Source organism: Crassostrea angulata, chromosome 4 (genome assembly GCF_025612915.1).
Source record: "Crassostrea angulata isolate pt1a10 chromosome 4, ASM2561291v2, whole genome shotgun sequence".
Taxonomy (NCBI): domain Eukaryota; kingdom Metazoa; phylum Mollusca; class Bivalvia; order Ostreida; family Ostreidae; genus Magallana; species Magallana angulata.
Genome location: NC_069114.1, coordinates 27,523,682 through 27,545,765, shown reverse-complemented (window position 1 = coordinate 27,545,765; position 22,084 = coordinate 27,523,682). Strand labels below are relative to the sequence as shown.

Sequence of the window (22,084 nt, the reverse complement as noted above, 5' to 3'; positions counted from 1 at the left end):
AACAACATTTTCAATTCAATTCAATTCAATTTATTCTCTCAAACCATTATCATACAATGGTACATGAGGTACAATAACATATTTACATTAAATTGTGATGTCAAGGGTCTAATAAATTATATATAAATTATAATACAACATAGTATTACATGTGTTAGTAAGCATAAGTAAGTAAGAGAAAAAAAAAATAGTAATAATACAAAAAGTGGTAGAAAAAAAAAATAGATCATCATATAAAAATTTAATACAATGTTTCATTGGTGTTCAATACGCGGAGAGTAATAATAATAATAAATGCTAATATAGTTTAGGCTGGACAGCAGAATTGCTCTTGGATATTCAATATAAAAGAGCTTAATTTTTTCAATGTTTTGATGTTCGTTGTCATCAGCAGTTCCCTAAATTTTAATGTACTTGGTTTTTGAAAATACTTGGTACATAGAAATTGCTTACGTAAAGTTAAGAAAAATTTACATTCAAGAATAAAATGGTATTCGTCCGCTAATTTACCACTATTACAGAGTGTGCAGCTTCTGTCATTTACAGGAATTCCATACCATCTACCGGTTTCAATCGGTAAACGGTGATTTGCTGTTCTGAATTTAATAAGTGGTTTCCAAATTTTTTTAGTAAGAATGCCTAAGTATTTTTCAAAACCAAACTTTTGTTTATAAATTTTATATATTTGACCTTTAGATGAATTATCTATATCTTTTGCCCATTTCTGAATGAACTGGTCCTGCAATCTTTGTTTGATGGCGGCAGAAATCCACTTATCATTAACTATTGCAGTACATTGTTCTGTCCAGATATTAGAGAACCCACATGAGTCTAAAATATGTCGTATAAAATCAGTCCATGGATTTACACAGTCATTATTATACATATATTGGTTTGCTAAATATTTGTAAACAGTAAATACAAGTCTTATTTCTAGTTCAACTTTTCAAAATGATGTGAAATAGGTTCTATGCATAACAGGGTAAGTTATGCTGAACAGAAGAGAATTTAAGAAAATACATGTAATCAAAAAAATAGTCACCTGCTGACTAATTTACATATAAATTACTTCTAAAAGATCAGATTGTACTATAAAATTAATGATTTTCACCCGTCTCAGCATAATTATTGATAACAACATTCACAAGTATATCGATATTAACAATAATCTTCCCACCAATAAAAATTCTAACACATCAAAATTATGAGATTCCAATGATATTCTTAATTAATAGGAGAATCTCACATGATGCTGAATCACCCGGTCAGCATTCTGTAGTCTGTACAGTGAATTCACAATCAGTGTGTAATGAAGCCTGTCATTACACTAACAAACAACCTCTTGTATCTCATGAATTTCTTCAGGTCATTCAGTCTGTGAGTCAGAATGTCCAGCTATGTATGTGTTTATTTATTTGCTTGACGGATTGGAAAAGACGGACATGAGTATACATTACTTACACATATATTGACCAAAACAACATTTACATCAAACTTGCCTTACTAAATCATTGCTAGACTGACTTAATTAACAGGTAAAAGGATTTTTGTCTTCAGGTATCATAATATATATCCCTCTTATAGATAAACAACTCATTTCAGGTCAAGCATACAATACATGAATTATAATAGAACTTAACTAATTTTACATGTTTTTAATCTTCAATATTCAAACTCTATAAAGTGAGATTTTCCGGTAGTGATTGATAACCTTCAATCTGTCTTATGAAATAAATCTAGCTTCATCAAAAAGTTTCAAGTAGCTATGTGTATGCAATTACATATACAGGTTTTTGTTTAGAACACTTTGAACACACACTTCACGATCCATCATTAATGCAATGAATCAGAAATCAAACAATTAAATCGGTCCAGGATTTTAAGAGGTACAAATTATTCAACAACACCTAAAGAGGTAATAAAACCATAAAAAAAATTCTCTTGAAGTTTAATTACAGAAAAAAATATAATATAAAATAATTCAACAAACCTAAAGAGGTAATAAAACCATGAAAAAAAATTCTCTTGAAGTTTAATTACCGAAAAAAATAGACAGATCTAGGGTCAAGGATAAAAATAACAAAAACATTTTCTGCTGTGATCATCCACAAAATGAAATTTTCATCAAAGTAAGATATTAATTAACCGAAAAAATTATATACCAGGTATTAATAAAGACAATGTCCAAAATATGAAATTTTTGGGACAAAAACTATGACTTTTTCTCCATGAAAATTACCAGGAAAAAACCAGCAACTTAGAAGCATAGATTGCATTATAACAGGCTATGTGAAGGAATAGAATAAATTAAAGCCATAAATTAATCTTTTGCAGAAAACTTATTAGAAATGAAATATAAAGTAAGACATACAGCACTGATTCAGAATACCCTAAAGTTATACCATATAATGAAAAATATCAGAGGATTAGTTAATAAGTTATTATATTTATCTCTGAAAATTTGTCATTTTGGAGATTAACTATCTAAAGGAACAGAAAGTGACACATGCAGGAGTGATAATACACCAATAATCAACACCAACACTGTCAGACAGTGTTCTAACCATTACCCTGCCTTAAAAAAAGGCATAATGCCAGATAGAGGTCCATGTGTTCAGACAGTCCCCAAAGATAACGACAGGCCTTTAAAGTGACTGAAACTCCAGGAATTTACTTATATTGACAAATCTATCTTGTGTTTTCTTACAGAGCATGGCCACATTTGTTCAGAAGATTTACCTTGGATTCAGCAAACTGGGTACTTAAGTTACAATGGGGGTGATCCTCAGAGTTAGCATTTTTTTTCTTGAATCCGCTGGGGATGGGGGTATTATTATTGTTCTGCCTTAAATTATTCAAAACATCCCTCAATATTTAAAGGATTACTTGAGTTCACCTATTGACAGGTTCGAAATTCAATGGGAAAACATTATACCAAAAATTTTGTTGTGTTACCCAACCTGTTCAAACAGAAATTTTGCTTTAAATGGAGACATGCTGATTTACACACCTTCCAGTACAGACACAATTAAAAATAATTACACTTAATGAATCAATTTCATTCCTCTTCAGAGGGACAATCAATTAAAAAACACAGGTACACAAATGGGTTATAAATCCTCACAAACAATAGCTGCAATCAGCTGGAAAACTTTACACACCATTATGAAAAAAAATATATTCTCCATTGGAGAATATCTCCAAGCAGAACCAATGCTCAGCAGAATCCATTCAAACGATGGCACAGACAAATAGAGCCGAGGTAACAAAAGTGTTATGCCGAATACAATCAACTCTATGAAATATTGATTACCTATCAAATTCCCATGTCCAGAAACATGGGTTCCCCTAAAGGAAAAGATAGCTATAGCCTTCTTAATTACATTAATAATACACGGGGATCAAATCTTAACAGATAATCAAAAGATGGAGTGATAGAAAATTTCGTTCCCATTTACCTGCGGAGTTTTCGCTTATAAATCCGAGGAAGAAATTTCACTACAAAGAAACAGCAGTCTGAAGAATGCTTACAAACTACACGTAAAACGTCGTCCTATACATAGAATCCTTCCAAAATAATTACCCGTATGTCGTAAGTTGACAGCCGTCCAAGTTTAGGATATACCCGGTGTTTATGTGGAACAGGTAGTCATAATTAGTGGTAAGGGCATATCCTGGGTTTAAAATACTTTAAACGTAGCACACACTACTGGGCTGAATTGAATTTAAAAAAAAGCCTTTTACCTGTTCAGTACACGCTTATGTGAATGCAAGTCATGGCAAGATTTAAATGTCTTTGGTGAATATGATTTGGAAGGCAGCTGATAGATCGACAATTCAAATTGGCATTACGGGCAGGGAAAGCCATTTACAAATCATCAACAAAAACCTATTGGGTATTTTACTTACTTACACATTCTCCACTTCATTGTGCAATTTATTTCAGACTAATGCCCTAAGCTTATGTCAATAAGATACCACCTCCATGCTTGTATTGTGTGCTTCTGAAAGTAAATAATTAAATTAAAAGATAACAACACAGAACCTATTTGTATTAAATAACATTTTGTAATGAATATTCCTATTCAGAAATTTTATTAAGTATATCCATTAACCTTGCTACACAAGATTGAATTACTGTAATAAAATTCAATTTCATGAATTTGTTAATTTTTTTCAGAATACATGTACTAAACATTTGAAAAATTTATATGAGGATAAAGTAAATACATCAAATTATTGCATACAATATGATACCCCTAGAGGCATTTCTTAATGACCATTTAAGTTCAATTCAAGCATAAAATAACATAAAAAAAAAATGATATAATTTCAAGAATATTTTCTTTAAATTATTATGGCTGTTTTTCTATTTCTGAAGAAATCTTGGTCACCTGTCTTGTTTCTGAAATAAAAAAATATAAGAATCATATCAATGATTTCCAATGTATTGTGGCAGAAAAGAAGCTTCAATCATACCTTATTAACCCCTTATTAAAATATCAACCTTAAAATAAACAAGAGGCCCAAGGGCCTAATCGGTCACCTGAGTAACTGCAGTGTGGCTTTTGCAATGTTTACTCATGTGCATCATAATTACATGGCTCATGAAATCATTTTTTTTAATTTGCTGGAGTGTTTCATCCAATAATCTTTCTAAATTCTTTCAAAATTGTAGCATAACATACACTGACAGAATTGAACAAATATTAAGCACAAATATATATTCCGTAAAATTTACACCATCCTACCCTATTAATCATTAGAAACCCTGACCCAGGGGCCATAAAATTCTTAATTTTGGAAGAGGCACAATTCCTCATCATAACAATGTATTTAGTTTATGGGATTAATACCAAAGAGCAGAGAAGATTTTCAAAATATCACTGCATTTATTTATAGCCACACCATAACACCAGAACACCTGACCCAGGGGCCATGACTTTCACAATTTTGAAAAAGGCACTCTTCCTCATGATAACTGTGTACTTTTTAATCATTTGCTTAATATTCAGGAGCAAGGGAGAAGATTTTCACAGAATTAATGCATTTTTACTAGCATATAATTATTAGAGCCCCACCATAGCACAAGAACCCCTAACCCTTATAGAGGGGCCATGAAATTCACAATTTTGGAAGAGGCATTCTTCATCATCATTACTATGTAGCGGTACTTATTTCATCTGCTTAATATCCCAGAGCTGAGGAGAAGATTTTTGAAATTTAATGCATTTTTTTTTATAATTAATTAGAGCTCTGTCCTAACACCTGAACCTTAACCCAGGGGCCATGAAATTCATAACTTTGGAAGAAGCATTCTTCCTCATCATAAGTATGTACATATAAGTATGTTCATTGGCTAAATACCAAGGAGCAGAAGAGAAGATTTTTAAAGAAAACATGCATTTCCACCAGGCTTGGGGCGAATTACATTGTAAAGTAATGCATTACATTACCATTACTTCATGAATTTGGGCATTAAATTACCATTACCATTACATGATTTTCTTGAAGTAATGCATTACATTATCATTTCATGAGTAAAGTAATGCATTACCATTACCATTACTTTGTTTTAAAAAGTAAAGCTAATAAAGAGTTTTTGCAAATGTTTCAAATATAAAACACTCTTTAAAATATCTACAAGTTCATGTTCAATCAGTATCAGGTTCAAATTCAATGACTATACAAGAGTTATTCTTTATTTGCTCAATATATAATCATCTTGTGGCATTATGAACAACATATTACATTAGTAAAATGATATTTATAGACATTTGGCATGATACAATGTAGGATACGAAATAGAGACACAGAATTACATGCATAACAAAAAACAATTTATGGAATAATGTTGCGGTATCAAAAGCTAAATAGAGATATTTCCCCAGATTAAACAAATCTTTATAATTTTGGACACTTAATTGTATAAATTCATAAACAGATGGTTTTTCCCAGTTATATATCTTAAGATACGGTATTTTAATCATATTTCTTTCTTCTGAGGACACTTTAAGACAAAAGATTGTTGTTGCACTTTTTGATCGAAGTTTTAAAGGGTTCATCTTTTAACTGCATCCTGTTAGTTTGAAAATCTTCCCAGCTATACTAAATAAATGTTTTACAGGAGCAGTCGAAGCTTGGACTGAAAAGTACTGTTTGACGATCTCTTTCTTAGGATATATTAAGTGCAATAATAGAAAAAATACATGAATCTTGTATTTTCTATCAGTCCAAACTAATGTACAATGTACTAAATATACGAAAGAGAGAGAGAGAGAGAGAGAGAGAGAGAGAGAGAGAGAGAGAGAGAGAATAAGTAAGTAAAAATATTTTCAAATGGGTTATGATACTGGAAGTGATATTGATTTTCATCATGGATGGACAGTGCATTTATTTTGCTTTTAAAGGTGCATGTCTGTCTCCTATTCTATTGGGACATAGTGAAGGGAAGGGGATTGGGGTGCACTTCTTATAACAATAGGTTGTTTTGATACTTAGATTATCCTGGGGGGCATAGTGTGTTGTTCATACATTTCTTATTGAAGTGCAGACTAATTAGAGTAAATTGTTTAAACGATTAAAACTCTTAATAACAAAACTCTTGAAAATGTAATGAAATTGTGCTGATATATTTAGTAAAATTATAACAATTCAAAAATAAATCTTTAAAAATCTTTTTAATAATACAATTAAAACATTTTTATCTCAATAATTATTTCTTTCTTCTTTAAAAATAAATTTAATCAAATTCTATTTCAACTATTCATTTATTCATCACATTTTTTAAAGTGAACATGCATAAATAAGCATAATAATGCAAAGTAATGCCATGTAATGCCAGCATTACACTAGATTTTGGAAAGTAATGAATTACATTACCATTACACGTACTTGTAATGCTAATTTTGTGGCATTACACATTACTAGCATTACTTTGAAAACATGTAATGCATTGCAATGCATTACATTTAGCATTACCTCAAGCCTGATTTCCACTACATAATCATTGGCCCGAATCTAGCGCCAGAACACATGGCCCCAGGGCCATGAATTTCACAATTTTGTAGAGAGCTCAATGCTTATTACAATCATCCCAGCAGTTTGACTGCTCAATGATGTCCACGAGAAAAGAAGAAGATTTTTTAAAGACAGCATCAAATTTGATATTTTTAGCCCCATCCCTCCGGCCTGGGGAGACAGGGGACATGATTGTTATTTTTACTCTCCTTTACCCATAGATGTTACATGCCAAAGTTGGTTGAAATTGGTTCAGTGGTTCCAGAGAAGAATATGTCCAAAAGTTTACGACCGAAAAACAACATACAAAGATGGACAGATAGCAAAAGGTCACATGAGTGACTCTGGTAACCTTTAAATATATAATTATGTAAACTGCAAATATCCAATTAGATTGATATAGGTCTGTACCCTCCCTATAAATTCATTCATTCCACACACTATAGACTAGAATCTAAGTTATGATTTAATACTTATAAATTAAATATTAGACTTTTTTTTCTCAACCAATCACTGCTACATAATCCTTCAAGTGTATGATCCACACCCAAAATATAAATATATCTTTTTAATTCAAATTTACATGAAGTCTCACTATTTCAATTTGATTTTCACATTTTCATTCCTGATCTGCTTATCCAACAAATGACAAAAGGGAGGCAACTCTAATAACAACTAGAGAAACGGAGAAGAAATTCATAATCATCCATACATGTATTTTGAATTCATTTTGCAAGTGTAATATTTTAATTTATTTTTTTATGTATAAAAAGAGGATTTTTATTTTCTTTGATGTAATTAATCAACAAAGAATTAACAAGTGAGACATTTATTGCTAAGGGGAGGGGGGTTGTGGGAAGGCACTGCTTATACTTATCATTTGGCAAAGGTTTCAATCAATATATTTAATTGCTTTACCATATGCAGCTATAATTCAGGCTAAGCCTGTTGCACACAATATGTTTCTATTTACACTGAAAATCGAACTGGCTACAGTATTAAATATATATATTTTAAGCAAGGTTTCTGAATTCAAAAAGAATTGTATGGAGATGCACAATGCAGAATAAGTTTAAAATGTACATAATCAAGTTTCAATAACCACCACTGCCCCCTAAAATGATTTTGATGTACATGATTGTAGTTGCTTAGTTAAACCTATGAACCATATGGTTCTAAGTAATAAATAATACAATACCAATCCTATAGTCTGTCCCAAGATATTTATGCTGCATATTTGAACGGTTTTTAATAAAAATACACATACCTGTGACTAAAGTGCAATTAAAATCGATGAAAGGGAAAATTCCCAAGATAACTTCATTCACACATTATCATTTTTCCCTCGTAAAAATTCACAGGAACGAAAACAGATTTCCTACGGAGATTTATAATGGGGAATGTTGACATCTTTTCTCCATTCGGAAATACTCGGGACACCTCGCGCAATTTTTCAACGTTATCATCCGGGCGTCTTCATCTCCTTGGCAATGGAAAAACCTCGTAGACTTTTTATTTTTAGCCGTGTACTGATACCCGACAAGCTAGAGGGGGCGTTTCAAAGGGGAAATCTTGGGATTTTTTCATACTATTGAATAAACATTGTCTGAACCAAGAGGTATTTATAAGTATTGAATAATTTAAGAAAATATGCGGCAAAAATATCTTGGGACAGACTATAATAAAAATGATCATCTTTGGTATTGAAATAGGGCGTTGTTCAATTTTACGAAATAAAAGATCAGATGGATGCATTTGATTCTCACCTTTTATCAGTTTTTTTAAAGACTGCACATTTATGACCACAATAATTGCACAACATCTAGAATTTTCAAAAAAAGTTTATGTACGAAGCTTGGAGTAAACAATATCGTATCATTATCAAAAGGGTCTAATAGAGCAAAAATAAAAATAATGAATCCTCTACTAGTTTTGGAGGTGTGTTAATTTTTTACTTTAGCTGCATTATTCATAAAACTCAGACTCCAGAGTACCACAGTTATTACTTAATAGGCCTCCTGTACGATACAAGCGCCTGTGCAGTACTCAGGAAGGCGGGTTAACATGATGCGAGTTTTCCCCTTAAAATCTTTACCCGAAAGGAACAAAAATTACTCCTGTTTTGTACGCAAAATACAGGCGTTTGGCCACCTATAGTATAACCCGAACAACCAAATGACTGATGGCACCAACGTTAAATTTCTTCTTTTTTCAAAATTCATCCTCAGAGGAAGAGAGATGGTGTAAATTCAAGAAAAACAGTTTACATTATGCAATAAGATATCATGGTATCCGATACCTGCTTAGCTTAATTATGCAAATCATGCCAATTTGAAGGAATGCATAAAACCAACAAATTTAACAATCTGTTGTACCCATTTGCCGCCATCTTTCAAAGATTCTGAAGAGAAAATGAAGAACCAAACACGAAATATCCGGAATATTTTTGCGGAATTCTTATTACATGTAGTAGGCACCAATCGCCCAAATGGGATATAACATCCCGTATGGGCTAAAATAGCCTAAATGAGATATAAATTTAAAGTGCGAAAAATGGGGGGGGGGGGTGATATGCATACGCATTCATGTCGATTATATTTTAAATGCAACAACTTTTGGTTAACAGATTTTCCTATGTTAGATTGACCCCCCCCCCCCCCCAAAGTTTTGGATATACTGAGGGATTGATCTCCGTTATAGTATGGTTATAAAAAAAAAGTTGTTTACCAAACCAAAAGTTGTTACATTTCATCTATTCTAATTCGGATTTAACATACTTTTTTTTTTGGAAAAATAAAAAAAACCTCTGCATGGTCTCAAAATTTGACAACCGACCTTTTTCTTACATGTAATAGCAGAGTTTTCCTTGGAAAAGCATGAATGATCCCAGCTAACAAGATGAAGTGCACATTCACTATTCATTGAAACTTCATTGAAACAGGTAGATATTGTAAACCAATTATCCCAAAGGAAAAACGTTTATGCTATGCTTGTAAATTATATGTCGAAAATGAAAAACATTTTGTACTTTACTGTCCTGTGTATGACAATCTTTGATTTCATTATTGTGATATTTTCAATGATAAATTGTACTGTGGTATTAATCCCATAAAAAAAATTGTTATTCCATGTGATTATAATACTACAAAACGTCTATGTATCTATTTAGATAAATGTTTTATGCAGAGAAAACAGTTTCAAGGACTATGAACTATTGTATAAAACTGTCTTGCATGCTGTAGCTTTTATGTTATAATTTTCTTTTGTCTGTCATTTGATTTTATTTTGACTGTATGCCAACATGGTGATGTCAATAAACCATTGAATTGAATTAGTAACCCCACTCCCATATTTGAGACAAACCTAAAAAATCACATAATAAATTGTATTAAAAGTTAATTTTGCTATATTATAATAAGCCCCCCCCCCCCCTCTCTTGTACTAAGACTGGACTTTGATGAAGTTTATTTGCACATCTAGAACGAACCTATTGTGGTCATTAGTACTGTAAAAGTACAATGTTCACCAGTGAAGGTAACTAGGCGGACAAAAGTGCTTTAATATCTTTTTTAAACAAAACAAATATTAAAAAAAAAACAGGGAAGAAATATGATGCTCTGCGAATCCGAGAAACTTTTGATGAGACGTTGAAATTTTTACCACCACCCCCCCCCCCACCCCTTCTCCGTTAAATTCTCCATTTGTTAATATTTTTGTCAGAATATATCTATACATATGTACAAATGCTAAAAAGACATTGTGTACGCAGTAAAAAGTTGTGATGAGCCCTATTTGTTCATCGTCAGAAACCCACGGCAAGTCTCACATACGCTTACGTGAGACTGACCGTAGGTTTCCGACAGTGCTATTTGTTATACTTACCCGTCCACCACCATCCCTATCCCCCCCCCCCCCCCAAACGAATTATAAATTTCGCATTATTGGAGATTTATGTTTCATTTTGCCAAAATTACTATATCATTTGTCTTTATATTCAGTGTCTTTTTATAGATTTTTAATTCTCTGCATTTGACGGCAAGTACGTGTAAATTAATACAGCAGCTACATTTTTTAAATATGTATCCAAAATGCTTAATTTTTTTATTGGTAGAATAAATTTGAGGAAAATTTAACGCTTAATTAAAAGACTTTGCATGTGCGCATCTAATCTGGTGGTAAAAGTACCAATGATAGACGCGGCACATACCCCCCCCCCCCCCGCACCCCCACCCATCCCGGGGGTGAGGGAGAGCAAAATTATCAACCGGACTTCCCCTCCAGAAAAAAAATAACTCCATGCATGGTTGGTATGTGCATTGCACGGATGTTCATTTCCCTTTTAAAACAGAAAAATTATTTTGAATATAAATCAACTGTGCCGAAAATAACACGTGTTTAAATACGATTTTTGAAGCAAATTAAAATATAATTCATAAAATAAAATTCATGTTTCTCCATTATCTGTGTGTTTCGTTAAAAAATATTTACAGTATCATATGAGTTTTTGCAACATTGTCATCAGCTATGACAGGAATTTATCAGCAGGTCAAATGCCACCTGTCACACCTATTCAAAATTTAAAGGGAGTGCTCAATGGGTATGTAAATATCATCTTTGTAACAATGACCACATGTTTATCATTTATTGGTAAATGGGCATATTTTTGTACTCAGAATCTGAAAATTCATAACTTATTACATCTTCTAGGAAAAATCCGAGAGAGTTTCTAAATGTAAGATATATTTGAAATAATGACGTCTCCCTGTGTCACGTGACAATTATTTCGAGTAATCCGCCATCTTTATGGTAAATACGCATCTCATCGTTTCCTGTGTGACTTCCTTGGATGTTTAACTCATTTCCCGCGCTCGTTGCACATCGCCAAATCATTCTGCACGACTCCCAGATTCACCAAGCCTTTTAGATCCGAAAACAGGTGCTTTGCAAGGCCAGGCTTCGAGGACAACCCCTCCAAAACACCATGCCGGTCCGAAAACAAGGTTTGTACAATGTTGTCACACTGTTGTTGTTTACATCTACAGCGTTCGTGTAACTAGCCACTAGAACCCACAGCTAGCACGTGCTTAAATGCTACTTCATTCCTTAAGTGGTTAAATGTACTATTGAAACAACTTGAACCACTTTAGAATCGCTTAGAATTTATAAGGTGTGGGTACTAATTGCTAAACGACTGTTGACAGTGGTTGACTCATTGGTAAAAATATATTAGCCTATCTATGTGGCACAAAAGTATTTATTAATGGTTGAAATAAATTAACAACATTACAGCCAATTTATTAACCCAGCAAAAATGCCATATGAGCTATGTCAAAGGAAATTTGAGACCATGTTGGGGTCCCACCATGTAAAAAGCACATTTGCATTATATTATGTGGTGATTAGAATTAGTCGGCAGTATTCAATTTCATTCATTCAAGATCATCAGTGAGTGCTCGTATTTGTGTACATTTTTCAACTTGGGTAGTATTTGAAAATCTCTTTCTATTTCCATTTCTTCCATAGAAAAACACACTCTTGATTAAAATCATCAGAGTAATTTTCTAACACATTATTTTCAAGATTATATTTGGTGTATTTTTTCCTAGTTTTACATGCCTACTACATCCTTCATTATAAATCATGTCTATTATGATAATATTAGATATATTATTCCACAATATGTAGTGTATATGGCATATTCTTCTTCAGATGCTCATCGGGCCTTGGAGCTGTTGGAGGACTACCACTCCAGACTCACCCAGCCACAGGACAAACAGCTCAAGATAGCCATAGAACGTGTCATCAAAATATTCAAAAGCAAGCTCTTCCAGGCTTTACTTGGTAAGTAGATTTAATTTTTCAGCTTCGGGGTGTACAAATGTTGAATTGTCTTGGCACTTTATTTGGTAGGCTTAGATGAATTTTCAGCTTTGGGTGTACAAAGCTATTCCAGGCTTTACTCAGTAGGTCTACATGAATTGCCAGCTTTCTTATAGGAAGGAGTTATTTGTCATTCATTATTCACATTCCTTGTGAAACTGAGAGTCAAGTCCAGGAAGCTTTTGATTCTGTTCATATTGAATTGTCGACCCCCTAAATTGCTTAAATGTGGGATTGAATTTCAGTTGGATGTTATATTGAATTCTTGTAGTGATATGTAATGATCAAATCTTTTGAAACACATATACATCATTTCTCCTAATTATTTCTATTGTATCTAAGATTTGCTAAACTACCCAGATTTCCGGTGTAAATTTTTGCAAAATATGATTCAGTTTTATGATTGATTGACAACGTAGGGCTGTGCATTGAACAAATAAAATTGATATGATACAATATCTGAAAAGCAAAATGCAATATGTAGGCTCTTGGTGTTTGTTCTGTCTATATATAAAAGCAACTTTCACAGCTAAAAACTATAAAATCAAATGTATATAGTTGATACCAATGAGGTAGTGTACTACTGTAAAACTGAATTCATACATTCTTGACATTATTTTGTTATTATTAATTATGCAAGAGACTTTTTCTTGAGAGTGCTCCTCTACAGACCATACGGATAGATTAGTGGACCAGTACAAATTGGAAACTCAGATTTGAATATGATAATCATAAAATGATGTCAATAATTCAATTTAATGGTTCACAACACACGCACCAACACCCTCCCTTTCAAATCTACATAGATTAAGGTAGAGAACTGGGTAATGGGTATCTGTTCATTTAGATTTAAAACACAACTGTAAAAAAATTGGCCTTGTCCTAATTATGGTGCTAAGATAGCTTGATCTTCAAATAGTGAAATCAGAGGAAGTAAATGACACAGAGGAACTACCCTTTATTTTCTTAAGACAGTTTTCATAATTGAGTAAGCCTGGCAAAGGCATTGATAAATTTACAACAAGATTTGATGTGGGCCAGTTCCGAAAATTGTTTTTGTTTTAAGTTGAGTTGGTATGTCAGGTTATTTTGTTCAGGAATGTGTGTAAATATAATGAGCACAAATTACCATGCACTCAAGATGTATTACCTTTGTGTGTCGTCAAATTTTCTTCCTACTATTATTTCTATTGTGAATGTAATTGTTCAACGGTAACCTGTCCTGATTTAAGACCATATTTGCATTATTTCCACTGCTGTTGACTATTTGGTGTACAAAGGTTTCAGGTGTTTGTTTGAGGTGAACATCTTATTAGTATTTGTCTCAGTCTGTCTTTCTGGCCTTTTACCAGACGTGTGAAGTTCTCGCCACCAGTAAATTGAAAATGAAGTTGGAATATTGTGCTTCATTTTGTATAATTGCTTTCTTGTTATTTGTCAGATAATAAGCTTTAAGAGATTTCTAGTACTTTATCTCTTTACATGGTTAAAGGGTTAAGATCTTAGTACATTTACTAACAGTACACGCCACTTAAAGTATATATGCAGTTTAGAAGTACATGTATATGGTATGTGGAATATGGAATGGACCATAGATTTAGAATAAGGTTATTGAACGCAGATGGTGTGTGCGTAGGCTTCAAACATGATTTGCCTGATTAAGTCTGGTCTGCAAATTACATCTCAGTTTCAAAATGAAAAATACATTTTTCGAACTAAATTCAAAGCTCAAAGATGTAAGGGAGATAAGAATGATGAAGTGGGCTAAACAGTTGTACACAAAAGATTAGGTACCCCGACAATTGTATGTCTGCTTGCTGGGTAGTGAGGTAGATCGAATGTGCTGTATTGATCAAGAGTCTTGATTAACAGGAATTTTTAACCTAATAGTTTATACACATTAGTAATCAGGTTACACATATTTCATTGCTAACAAAAATATGCTTGGTCCAAGATTCTTCAGTTCATGTTGTGTATTCTTTTCTGTGTGTAGAAACTACCGGTATGTATCTTTGAAAATGTTCAAAGATGCTGGTTTGTTGACCATGAATTTAAATTTAATTTGGTTTGATTTAAGCTACCTGTAGTTGTACTGAGGTTTATTCAGGTATGCCCCATACACTGGAAGGTTTAGTATTACCTCAATGACAGAATGAAGGTCATGGTAACTGTGTTCTATCTGTTGGCTGTGCAGCCAGCCAGAGAAAATAATAGTGTGGGTCAAATTAGAAACACTTTATTTTGTGGATTTTTTTAAGAGGTAGAAGTAAATACTCTTTTTTTCAGAACATTTATTTTTTTGTTGAGGTGATTTAAAAAAAAAACCCACTGCCTAAATTTGATAGACAAGCATTTTACCCCTGAGGAAATCAATATTACAATGTTTTAATGCACACCAAACACTGGGTTGTGATCTGTGAGTGAGAGATAACTCTGTAATCTCTAGCGGTGGGGTCTGGGGACAAAATAAATCATTGTCTTATTTGACGACACTACCTGTGTTTACCTGTGTAGCTGACCTGAGGAGACCCAGATAAGTGCATGGACATTCTCTGTTGACAGTTCAGATTGTCAAGTTCTCTCAGCTAGGCCATAAATCTTATCAGTGTAGTGAGTGGAAGTTGGAGGAGGGGGGGGGGGGGGGGCTGGGGGACAGACCTGTCTGATGTGTCTTACACTATTACTGCACAATGCAGGATTTGTATACATTTATTTGTCCCTCCAATGTTTACATAGTCATTCGAAAGGTCTAAAGACTAGGCATATTGAGAAAAAGATTAATATGTGGATTGAAATGCTGCATGGTCATACATATTGGAAGTGGACATAAAACTTTCAAACTGGCCATCGATGTTCATACATTGTAGTTATAATATTGCTAGCTTAGCCTTTCATTGGCTTAAATTATCATGTATTGATTAAAGATACCAATAATAACACAAAATTATCATTAATATTTACTTGCTGATAGAATAGGTAAAGAAAAGGTTTTGTGTATTAATTCTAAGATGTAAACCAAAATTCCATCCCTGCTTTTATTTTTTTCTCCGAACAGACATACAGGAATTCTATGAGTTCACACTTCTAGATGAAAGTAAATCCACACAACAGAAAACGTTAGAGACACTACAGATTGCCAGTAAGTGGGAGAGGGAGCCACCTATCACCACCGTGACACAGCCCAAAATAGAGGTAATCATCAGACAGTCACAACACAGTGGCGGTGTACCCAACTACACAAGCCGTTCTAATGAGAAATATTGCAGTAGAGAAAAACATGACTTTCATGAATTATTTATTGTTAAATGATTTATTATATAAATGATTAATTATATATATGATTAATTATATATATGAAGAGGATTCAAGATAAAATTTTGTGAGTACAAAGCATTTAGTGATGTTTTTGAATGTATATACAGTACCATATACGGGAAAATATGCACCCCTGATTTATTTTCGCTCCTTTCGCCTTCGTTGTCAGCGGGCGAATTTAAGATTGGGAAAATTACAATGTTTCAAATTATCAATCTTTAAACACAAATATGTCTGGGAGAATTTAAGATGGAAAGAAACTGTTTGCAAGTGTAGGAGGGCAAACATAACACATGGCAAAAATAACCCTGTATACTGTATTTGTGAGATTTTAAATTTTTCTGTTGTTTTATAGAAGTCTGTGGCTCCCGTGGATGAAGAGTTACCTCCCCCTCCTCCAGAGCTCAGAAATGACACGCACACCAAAGCTCACATTATCAGTGCCGACGACGATGTAGATACTTTACCCCCTCCAGTAAGTCTACCCTAAAATTGTCACAGGTCACATTCAACAACATAACTTTGATAACTAGTTTTGGACAGGGGAAGGGGCACTAATTACCTTCAAATCAAATTATTTTTATAGTTTTGAAATCTGATCAGTTGTGGATTATCTTCCTTTTCCTCTAACAATTATGGGTTATTTTTGCTGTCAAAAGCCTTGATATCACATAGTAGCTGAGCTTCTTCTTGGTTGTGTTGAAGAAGGGAGTGCTTAAGTCAGAATTAAGTATTATTACACATTATAGAGAAGCAGACATGCTGGATAATTGATTAAGGCCTCTAACTGGTCATTGATTTTGTAATTAACATCCATCTTATGGGACAAGTGTGTGTCTCAATATCATAGAGCATGGGGGTCTGTTGTCTAGCATGGTCTGATGGTTCCTGGGCCAGCTTGAAGATGGGGAGGAGGTTAAAAAAGGGCCGCTTTCAAATTGAAGTATAAAAAAACAATGCATTTCTTTTCGTATTATTGTTATTGAGTTTAAGTTGTTAGAACATAAAGTTGAAAATTTAAGTTGAGTTAAAAATTGCAATACATAGATCAAAAAAAATTTAAGATGGACATAATACGGCACATATTTTTCTCTTAATTTTCTTTTGTTTGTAAGATGGATACATTTTTAAATATCTGAATTAATGCTAGAGAATGTGTTTTACATATTGACTGTTTTAATCTTGGCATAAAGAGGTAAAGTAATAATACTTTTTGTATTATTTGACTCCAGCAATGTTATCCATTGTTGGATTATTGAATGTGAGAGCCATAAAGACTCTTGAGGATTAGGAAGAAAGGAAATGATTTCAGATTCAATGCTTCAGTGCAAACAGCAAAAAGTGATAAAAGTGATCAAGAAACCGGGTTCACACTTGTCATCAGTGGTCAGAAACTCTTTTAACAATTCATTAGGCTTGTACACAGGATTCCATTAGTGTAAAAAGACTTGTTTCCCTGAGTGTCTTAATGGCCACAAATGTTGGGCTCGGATTGTCGTCCTGTGGACACTGAGTATTGATCAGGACTCGGATTTCTAGCCATTGCTTATGTCGCCCCTTCCCAGCTAATGGACGTTGTCACAATATTTCAAAATTCAACCACCCCCTTACTTTTTACCATGAGGATGTGTTTTGCAGGCCATTCGTGTGACTTAAATTCCCCAAACTCACAAAATCAGACCATATAGTGGAACTAGGAAACTTATTTTAGGATGAAAAAGGGTTGGAATTATTTATCCTGTCCTCTTATACAAAGTTGACAATATATTACATGATTTTGATACAGCACTAATGTCCGCCAGTTGTCTTTCTCGTAGTCATATAAAGTTTCTCTTCTCTTGATACACTATGATTACCAGCATGATGGATGAGTAGATAGCATGAATACAGGAGGAGCCAAAATACTGCCGGCTGCTGTCTCTCTGAATATTTACCCAGAATTCAGTTTCAAGAGCCATTCTTTTTTTAATGAACATATATATAAGAGTGTAAATTGCCCATTGTTCATTGAATTCATTTATATACATTATTTTGATGAGCTTCTTTTTCTTTTATGATGTTTTATGATCACTGTATCTGAGATTTTATTACAATGGAAAACAATTAAGGAAGGCAATAAATGTGCACTTTCGTGTCTTTTATGATAATACCCTCAGGAGGAACAGGGTTGTTTTTTTCATTTAGGTACAGAATTTGGAGTTGACGATGAACATATGATTTGCTATGATGAAAACTTTTCTGGTTGAGTGTGGCATTTATTGAAGATTTTATTGAGACCTGTAGGAGTTCGTGGTGTGCCTTCTGTGTAAATTATATATAGTCAGCCTTGCTGATATATTAAATAGGTGACAATCATGAAACATAGGAGTCAGATTTCACCTCCGTCATTTTTTGATATTTTGTTTTTGGTAGTAATGAGTCGCCTCCATTGTCTTGGGGGAAATTTTCTCAAACTTTCCTCCCTTGCAGGTGATACTTGAGGGTTGTCTTAGGGGAAATTTTCCCTCCCAGGCAGGTGATAGTTTTTGGTGACAGACTTTGATGATTGCTTTCAAACTTAGCTCCCTCCCCAATGATTGTCCATAAGAGTCTGTCAGGATGGGTTGTGAATTTTCACCGTGCTCTCGTGATGTGCCTCCCTAAGGTTCTGACCCCTCCTGGACCAATGGCAGTCGATTCGATTAGTTTATGGTGGTTGTCATGGAAACGAGCATGCAAATGGAGCCTTATAATACATGAAGTATTCTTATCAAAATTGTCAGAGTTTTATTCAATTAATTTACTGATACCAGCAAAGATATAATAATTTATTATTATTTTTTTTTTTGTAAAAGAGAAAAATCAATGTTAAGCAAATGTGGGTCTGAAACAATTTCATCTTTGATCATCGTGGAGATTAAAAAGACAAGGTTTATTATACATGGCATCTGACAATCAGTTATTTGATAGAACATTGAAGATGTCGCTCCTTTAATGAATGAATCAGGATATTTGCCAGAATCAGGCACCAGACAGATACTTCAGGGGTAACCAGAAGGAAAAGTGGACTACCTTAACTCTCTCTCTCTCTCGGTATTGAGCTCATAATTCAGTGTCCCCGTCATTGTTGGTCTCAAAACAGGCTCGGGGGATGCTGTTAGTGATCGCCTACAATAATAGGACCGTGAAAGATGTGATGTCATTTTGTGTGCAGCTGCTGATGAGATTTTCTGGGATTCTGAAAAAGAGGGTTTTTGTGCATGTTGACATAAATAACAGCAGTCGACAGCGTAAATGTGGTGCTGGAATGCTGGAGGAGGGATAAGATGATATTGATGTGTGTCACCTCATGAAAACCTCCGACTACCTACTTCACGCGGTGCCTGTTGTTGTAGTATCTCTGTTGGGTTTTACATCACGTCTGCTGAGGTGAGATAGAAGTGTGAGATGGACTGCTAAGAGTTACCAGGGAATGGTGGTAGATGCGAGGGGTCATGGTCACCCATCATGTTCTCTTGGTGGCATTTCCGCAGTGGTCATAGAGTGCGATCGGTCAGTTTCAAGAAGTATGTGGATATGATTATGTATGAGCAGGATGGACAAGGACAGATCTGGGTAAATGTTATGTAGATTTTTAAGGTGCAGAACGTCTGCTTTGATCTTGCAATATATATTTGAAATATCTATTTGACCTTAATTCGGGTTTCATGATGATGATCGAACCAATCCTTCTATAAATCTTGCAGAATTTATGGTATTAATCTTGATCTGTGGAACTATTTTTGGTTTCAGAGTTGGAATTAAATTAATTTGTTAACATGCACCCTTCAATGCTTTATTGTATTGATTAAGACATTTTCTCGGCAGAAGAGGTTCATGCTATTGATCATGACCTGCTCAAACTCAGGGGCAAAGCAATTAATATTTGGTCAATGTGATTACTGCTCATCGTCAGTTCCCAGAATACACTTTTCCTGGTACTCTTTGTCGTGTGTCTGTTTAGTGTCCCTTAGTCCAGAACATTATTCAGGCATTGTAACGAATCGGAACACATTTTTCTGAGTTTCACTTTGCACTCTCAGTAGGAACTCATGAATTTTGCCCCTTGGCAAACTGACTTGAATGTAAAATGTCTTTGTTTCCACAATATTTTTTGCTTTATATGATACGCGTAGGACCAAAAGCAATTAGAAAATGGAAAGACCACATTTCTTTTCAAAGAGTTTTAGATGGGACATAAACATGATCGAGTTGAGATTTAAGTAGGAGATAATTACATGGTAATTCTTTGTCATCTGACTGTCAATTGCAAACTGGTAGACTTGAGGACTTCGTCAAACACTGATAAAAAAAAATAACTTGTCATATATTTTTAGATTCGTGTGAGAAATTTTTTCTATTGGCAGAAAATGTGTTTAGGATTATCTTCATCCACTCAATTAGATAAATGTAAACCGACGGATTGGTCTATTTATTGTATGTAGATGCATGAAAGTAAACACAGGTGAAAAATGGATGTAAACAGGATTATAGAATTCCGTCAAATAGCTTAGCTTATATGAGAAATGTTGAGAGAGAGAGAGAGAGAGAGAGAGAGAGAGGAGAGAGAGAGAGATTATATTAAATTGAATTATCGTAATTTGCAGAATGTAATGCACACTTTTATTCTATAAAATTTCTAAGTGAGAGAGGGGTACATATTATACACCCTAATGAATTTTTAACAGGTAAAATATTGGATATCGTAAATAGTATATGTACTTAGCCTTTTACACTGTTAAATGCCACTGAAACTTTACTTCTATTTGTTTATTGCATTTTTTAGCAATTAAAAAATTTAGATGGGGGGGGGGGGGCATATTTCGCAGAAAATGTTTTGCTCTTAATCTGTTGATAAATAAATTGTATGAAAATGGCTATTTAAAATAAATGTAAACTGTTTATTCACCAATCAAAGCAGTGCATTCACCATCCGGATGTACGCTGCCATTACAGATGTTATTAATCCGATTGCAGGCCTTTTAGCCTAGCTACCACATTTTTTTGAAGTTAATAAGTAATTTAAGTACATAATTAATCACTAATTACTAGAATAAAACAACTCTTGAAGATTTGTTTTACTGTTATTTTTAACACCTGTGTGGCCCTATTGAAGCCAATGTTGTACAGTGTCACAGGTGCGCTTGCCACTTATCATGTTGATTATCTCGGACATAAATGTACCCTTGGAGCAAAGAAATGTAACACCTCGAGTGAAGACCTGTTGTCTGCAATGGTTCACCCTATTTGAGCTGTTTGAAGATTACTGCTATGCAGAATCTGCCTCAGAAACATCACATTGTGAATGTGAAATTTTCAGTACCAAAAAAATTTCCTCATAGACTTTTTCCAGAATTACCATGACATAGTGGTCAAAAGTCTTAGTGCATATTATGAACCCAAACTTCAATTTTCATTAAATTTTAGGTTTTATATGCAACTGCATATTATATTTTGCAAGTTACGGTAGATTAGATTGCCCTTTTGTCTTTGCCATATATTAACAATAAACTTCTACCTTAAGGGAGTTATGGAACATCTCCTTAATGTATACTGACATTCTCCATATTGAATTTCACCATCAAATTAACTTAGTCTATGATAATATCTTGTATACATGTGCTAGTATTATAAAAATGGTATACACCAATGTATTGTGTAACAAGACTGATATCTTGTTTGGTAAGTATTTGGACCATTGATGCAAGGTCATGTGAAATCAACTCATGCTAACTGTAAACAGACTTTTTACTGGAATTAGAAGTCACCACGGGGGAATTCTGAAATGTGGGAAGGTGGCAAACAGAAAGCGAGGTGACGATACCCAAAAATATAGCTACATCTTGAGTTG

At 33.8% G+C, this 22,084-nt stretch overlaps 2 protein-coding genes across 7 annotated transcripts in view; one reads left to right on the top strand and one right to left on the bottom strand.

Moving 5' to 3' along the window:
- Positions 1–9,380, bottom strand: part of LOC128179952 (kinase non-catalytic C-lobe domain-containing protein 1-like) — a 36,699-nt gene extending 27,319 nt beyond the window's left edge. For 2 of the 6 annotated variants that reach the window (XM_052847650.1, XM_052847656.1), the window contains exon 1: positions 3,459–3,714. The gene's annotated coding sequence lies outside the window, so the exon portion shown is untranslated. Of the gene's footprint in view, positions 1–3,458; positions 3,715–3,909; positions 4,135–9,319 lie in introns of those variants that run through there. The other 4 variants (XM_052847655.1, XM_052847651.1, XM_052847653.1 and 1 more) reach the window with 4 other exon arrangements.
- Positions 9,381–11,779: 2,399 nt separating this feature from the next.
- Positions 11,780–22,084, top strand: part of LOC128179726 (disks large homolog 1-like) — a 42,898-nt gene continuing 32,593 nt past the window's right edge. The window contains exons 1-4 of the mRNA XM_052847270.1: positions 11,780–12,020; positions 12,730–12,861; positions 15,956–16,092; positions 16,571–16,690. Of these exons, the coding sequence (XP_052703230.1) occupies positions 12,002–12,020; positions 12,730–12,861; positions 15,956–16,092; positions 16,571–16,690 (408 nt within the window). The 5' untranslated portion in view covers positions 11,780–12,001. The remainder of the gene's footprint in view (positions 12,021–12,729; positions 12,862–15,955; positions 16,093–16,570; positions 16,691–22,084) is intronic.